The sequence below is a fragment of the Medicago sativa genome, chromosome 8 (assembly GCF_051527215.1).
Source record: "Medicago sativa cultivar Bolivia chromosome 8, Bolivia_mono, whole genome shotgun sequence".
Classification (NCBI taxonomy): domain Eukaryota; kingdom Viridiplantae; phylum Streptophyta; class Magnoliopsida; order Fabales; family Fabaceae; genus Medicago; species Medicago sativa.
Genome location: NC_140756.1, coordinates 35,525,696 through 35,532,083, shown reverse-complemented (window position 1 = coordinate 35,532,083; position 6,388 = coordinate 35,525,696). Strand labels below are relative to the sequence as shown.

General features: G+C 37.8%; 1 protein-coding gene across 1 annotated transcript; it reads right to left on the bottom strand.

The window, feature by feature from the left end:
- Nucleotides 1-1,763: 1,763 nt before the first annotated feature.
- LOC146898779 (uncharacterized) lies at nucleotides 1,764-4,992 on the bottom strand. The gene is made up of 2 exons (XM_085737432.1): nucleotides 4,295-4,992; nucleotides 1,764-1,968 (listed from the first exon to the last, which is right to left on the bottom strand). The coding sequence occupies exon 1, from the start codon at nucleotides 4,914-4,916 to the stop codon at nucleotides 4,296-4,298; it is 621 nt and encodes a 206-aa protein (XP_085593558.1). The 5' UTR covers nucleotides 4,917-4,992; the 3' UTR covers nucleotides 1,764-1,968; nucleotide 4,295.
- Between the last annotated feature and the right edge of the window lie 1,396 nt (nucleotides 4,993-6,388).

The window sequence follows — 6,388 nt, the reverse complement described above, 5'->3', positions numbered from 1 at the left end:
GACAGGGCCAGGCCCCAGGTGCGCTAATAGTGCAGGTCTCTGTTTTGGCCAGCATGCATTTTGGCTGTTGGCTCATTGTGGGGTCGGTGGTGCGTTCCGATGCTTTTCTTTCAATGTTTTACAACTTTATAACCCCAAAACAACATCTAGGCAATGCACATAACATCTAACGATTCTTGAAATGAAAATCATGGCAATCTTAACATGAATGGCAAGAGTGAATCAAGAGAGTTTAAGCCGAATTTACTCAGGTAGCAAAGAACTAGGCAAGGAATGAAAGTAGAGCCTTGACATAGTTTGTCAAGAACTAGAATAGCTTGTCTAGAACTAGAATAGTTAGTAAAGAAATAGAATGTTAGACTTGAATTTATCCTTGATTAGATGCGAAGTGGAATAGATTGTTCCCTTCGTATCGAAGATAGAAAGCCATACGAGTATGGCAAGACGTGAATTGATTAGATATCTCTCCACAAAGAAAGTTAAGCAAGCATTTAGTTTACCTCTAGAGGGATCGTTTAAGGATCCGAGGTAAAATAGATAGTATGTATAGATTTAATACTCATGCATTTATAGACTCAAACTTTATTAAAGCTGTGAAGCGATTATATATCTCTTCACACAGAAAGCTTTAACAAGATGTAGGTGTCGTGTCTCTTGTGATCCACATTAGGTTGGACATAAGGGGTTTCCAATAGGTGAAACGGGGTTAGCCGTAAGGATCCCGCACGCCACTGTAGGATTGTCGTTGGTTATACCTTAGATAGGTTCCATCGGTTAGATAGGGATTGTGCTCGGGTTTACTCCACCCCGGGGCTCTCCGTAAAATGAACTCAGATAATGTTTGTTTGTTACACGCTAACTTAATCAATGAATCTGACTATGCATATTTATTAGACATGTTTATGCTATGTCTTAGAGCCTTGACGTAGATCGTCAAGAATTAGTAGAACCTTAGCGTAGATCGTCAAAAACTAGCATGATAGCAAGATAGAATATGTTTTCAGACACAACGTAGTTATGCATAGAGCAAGTATAGAGAAAGCTATGCCGATGACGATCTTAAGTTTCCCCTAATCGTCCAGTTTAGAACCGCGTCATGATTATGTTATATTTAGGCGTTGATACGTAGAGCGTATTCTGGGCAATGCGGTTTTAGATTCCCCTTGACCGCCATGACACATATAGAAGTGAAGCCTATAACAAGTTAATATGAGGCTATGACGGCCCTAGTATGCACGACCGTCTAAGTATGCAAGTTCCCACACACGTATAATCAACCGGCAGGTTGTATGGTAGTCACGTGGTGACCGTAGGTTTCCCCTGAGGTTACCTATAGCCTAGGACTAGGTGGAACTCACTGAGACATTATGTCTCACCCCAATCCTTATTTGTTTCAGATAAACAGGTTGGATGGCAAGCTAGTAGCCGAATGGATGTATAAGTAAGTGTTCGTTCGTACCCACTGCAGGATGATATGGATATGCAAGGATGCATTCATTATTTTAGAAAAGTTGTGTTACTCTATTATTGTATGAACGCACATTATTGTATAAGATATTCATTTGAAGTCTTTATGTTGTAAATTTTTAATGTATCCAGTACTGTAACACCCCGTTCTCCCAACAGCGTAATATTAATTATTATAATCAGAGTAAACCACACAACGGAGTGTCACACTGCTAATCAAAAATTCATAAATAGGAAATATCTATTTATTTAAAATCAACGTTTAGAATATCTTAATAAACTGCAGCAGAATAATTCTTTAAAATATAAATTCAACCAAATTCAACATCAATAAAAGTCTTGGCATAAGGCCACAACATAATTCAACTTTATTCTAATAGCAAGTCTTTTCCAAAATATGTGATACATAAAAGAAATGAGAAGACACTCGCGATGATCCCCATCCTAATATGTATCAGAGCCCTAGACACTTGAGCCAATCAACCTACAAGCCATCATTACCTGCACATTACCCACGGTCGAGGCAACATATACGCAGAAGGGGTGAGAAACTTATCCAATAATGATAATATATAATTCATCAAATTAATGAAAACATCAACAATTCAACAACAAGCATTATCAAGTTCATATATATATATATATATATATATATATATATATAACTCAGCATCATATTCATTTTCAACAGCATTAGACAACATCCACCACAACATAACGTCATCATCAACAAAGAACACCAACTCGACTATGCAACATCATCAACTTAACATCATTTAATAAGGATAAAGCATCCTACCACATCTTAGACATCAACAACATATATATTCATCATTATATAACATCAATTAATATCATCCATTAACGTCAGAACAACAACAACATCATCAAGAACAGCAACAACATCTTCAAGAACAATAACAACAACATCATCAAGAACAACAACAACATCAACCTCAACATGTCCGAAACAAACAACAACATATCACAGCATGCATCATTAACAATGTATATAAAAATATACATATAGCAACAACATAATCATCTCCAACAACGCTGAACAACAACAACAACAAATTCGTTATCAATAACGACACCGACAACTCGACAATGCAACGACGGCAACGACAACAACAACAACTCGACAATGCGACAACAACAACGACAACAACGACAACTCGACAATGCAATAATAACAACGACAACTAGTGCATCATGCATGTGGTACCAATCTACGCGCGTTGAATGCTAAGCATTCCAGGGCATAAGCCCCCAACAAATTGGATGGTTAAAGCATCCCAGGGCATAAGCCCCCAACAGGTGAATGATAAACATTCCAGGGCATAAGCCCCCAACAATGTGGATGGTTAAAGCATCCCAGGGCATAAGCCCCCAACAGGTGAATGATAAACATTCCAGGGCATAAGCCCCCAACAGATGTGAGTATGCAAATGGACTCAACTTGTGTATATCAACATACAACTTCAACAACGACAACAACAACAACAACGTATGTGCCTAAACAATTATGACACACTCCCCAACTTCGACATCAGATGATACAACGACATCAACAACGGAAATCAACAACATAGCATATATATAAATCAATTACATTAATCTCAAAGTCTAAAACATCCCCCAAAAGCAATTAAGTTTTGATCAATATAACATAATCCAAATACTCATAAAACATCTCAACTAAATCCCTAACACTTAAGTTTGAAGTTGGGAAACCAACCATAAGTTTTGGACTAACTTGGGAATAGTTATGCTAAGTTTTCTTAAATTTTTCTGAAGACCCACTTGGACTATTTTCATCATAACTCTAAATCTACAAATAATTTTCTAGTCACTCCAAAGCCATTAGAAAGCTAACTCAATTATCTACAACTTTTATGTTTACACCTAAAGCTAATTCAAAATAGAATCGGGTGAAAAAGACACAAGAACGCGAAACAGAAAATGCTGTCACTGGACAATTTCGCTAATAGCGAAAATTGAGCTATTAGCGTACCTGTTCCAGAGGGTTTCGCTAATAGCGAATTTCTGGCGAGTTTTTCATCTACTGTTACGATTTTAACACCATTTTCACCCCAAAAACCCATTTTCTGATCCCCTAATCACCCAAAATGAATTAGAACAATGTTTACAGGTTCTATATACAACATAGTAACTAAAACAACATAGAAACATGCATCAAACAACACCATTCATCATATTTTCTTCAATTAACATAAAACTTCTAACCCTAAAACCAAGAACAACAATTCATCAAATTTCAGAATTATATACCATGATTATTGAAGGGAATCCCACCCTTACCTTAATTCAGCAACACCAAACGTCAAGCTACCGCAATCGATTCCTTCCTAGCTCTCTCTCTTGGCCTCTTCTAGGTTTTCTCTCCAAAACCAGTTTTTCTAGAGTTTTCACGTGAAAAATGTTTTTGTTTCTGACTTTCTGTTTTTACTGTAAACTAAAACCTCTCTTTTCTCTTAACTCCTTTAATTTCTATTAATTCCTCATTAATCCCCTTAAACCAAAATAAACACTATTTCTATATTATTTCTATTTCTCTTACTATCTTATCAAATAATAAAACAATATTCATTCAAATAAAACACAACTCCATAAATCATATAATAAAATAGCATCACAACATATATCACATAAAAATCATATAAAATATATATTTCACATAAAATCATATATATATAACAAATAAGGTCATATAAAAATATTCACACATCTACTAAAATATTAGAATAAAAATGGGGCGTTACAACTCTCCCCAACTTATAGAATTTCGTCCTCGAAATATTACCTCAAGTAAACAAGTCAGGATAAGACTCCTGCATCTTACTCTCCAACTCCCAAGTAAGACTTTCACCAGCTGCTCCTCCCCAAACAACTCTCACTAGAGGTATCTCCTTGCCTCTCAACGTCTTCACCTTACGATCATCGATCCTCAAAGGTAAAGTTTCTACCGTAAGGTTGTCTCTAACTTGCACATCATCTCTAGGAATGACATGTGAAGGATCCGCTACATACTTCCGAAGTTGTGACACATGAAACACATCATGCAAGTTCGAAAGATGTGGTGGCAAACCAACTCTATAAGCCACCGTGCCAATTCTCTCAGATATCTGATAAGGACCAATAAACTTTGGAGTCAGCTTCTTGGACTTCAATGCACGACCCACACCAGTCATAGGAGTGACTCTCAAGAACACATGGTCACCCTCTTGAAACTCAAGGTCCTTCCTACGCTTGTCATGATAACTCTTCTGTCGACTCTGCGACGCTTTCATATGCTCTCTTATCATCTTGACCTTCTCCGTAGTCTGCTGAACTATTTCAGGCCCTAACACAACACTTTCACCCGACTCAAACCAACATAAAGGAGTTCTACACCTTCGACCATATAAAGCTTCGAAAGGTGCCATACCAATACTCGAATGGTAACTATTGTTGTACGTGAACTCTATCAATGGTAGGTGACTGTCCCAAGCTCCACCTTGCTCAAGTACACACACCCTCAACAAGTCTTCTAATGATTGGATCGTTCTTTCTGACTGACCATCTGTTTGCGGATGATACGCTGAACTCAACTTCAACTGAGAGCCCAAAGCTTCTTGCAAGCTCTTCCAAAATCTCGAAGTGAACCTCGGATCTCTATCCGACACAATACTCGATGGAACACCATGCAACTTCACAATATTATGAATATAGATCTCCGCCAACTGAGCTACTGAATAGGTGATATTAATCGGAATGAAGTGTGCCGACTTCGTCAATCTATCGACAATAACCCAAATGGCATCATGCCCTCTTTGAGTGTTTGGTAAACTCGTCACAAAGTCCATGGAGATGCTATCCCATTTCCATTCCGGCACATCTAATGGTGTCAACAAACCAGCAGGCTTCTGATGTTCAACTTTCGATTTCTGACAAGTCAAACATGCATAAACAAATTGTGCGACATCACGCTTCAATCCAGACCACCAAAACAGTTTCTTCAAGTCATGATACATCTTTGTAGCTCCCGGATGAATACTCAAGCTACTTCTGTGACTCTCTTCTAAAATCAACTTTTTCAATTCATCATTATCAGGGATACAAATCCTGCCTCGGAATCTCAACACTCCTTGATCATCAACCTGAAACTCACCATCTGCATTCTGATTACTAGCAGTCATCAAATCTACAAATTTCACATCAACTTCCTGTGCTTCCTTGATACTCTTCAAGAAATCACTATTAATTTTTAACATACCCAACTGCACACTCTGAGGTGCCAATTCACAAACAAGACTCAAGTCTCTAAACTGTTCCAGTAATTCAAATTCTTTCACCATCATTGCCGACATGTGCAACGTTTTCCTACTCAAGGCATCTGCAACCACATTGGCTTTACCCGGATGATAATTCAAACCAAAATCATAATCCTTCAACAACTCTAGCCACCTTCTCTGCCTCATATTCAACTCTTTTTGATCAAATAAATATTTCAGACTCTTATGATCACTAAACACTTCAAATCTGGAACCGTACAAATAGTGTCTCCAAATTTTCAACACAAAAACCACAGCAGCCAACTCTAAATCATATGTAGGGTAATTCTTCTCATGAATTCTCAATTGTCTTGACGCATAAGCCACTACTTTGCCATCTTGCATAAGCACACCACCTAAACCCAACTTAGACGCATCACAATATACCACAAAAGGTTTATCCGGCTCTGGTAAAATCAAAATTGGGGCCGTCGTCAATCTTCGCTTTAACTCATTGAAATTATTCTCACACTGAGCATCCCACACAAACGCTTTACCTTTACAGGTCAACTGAGTCAATGGAAGTGCCAACTTCGAAAACCCTTCAATAAATCTACGATAATAACCAGCCAAACCCAAGAAAC

What these genes read in the sequence shown, in the direction of transcription:
- LOC146898779 (XM_085737432.1), bottom strand. Translation starts at nt 4,916, where the DNA reads ATGGCACCTTTCGAAGCTTTATATGGTCGAAGGTGTAGAACTCCTTTA.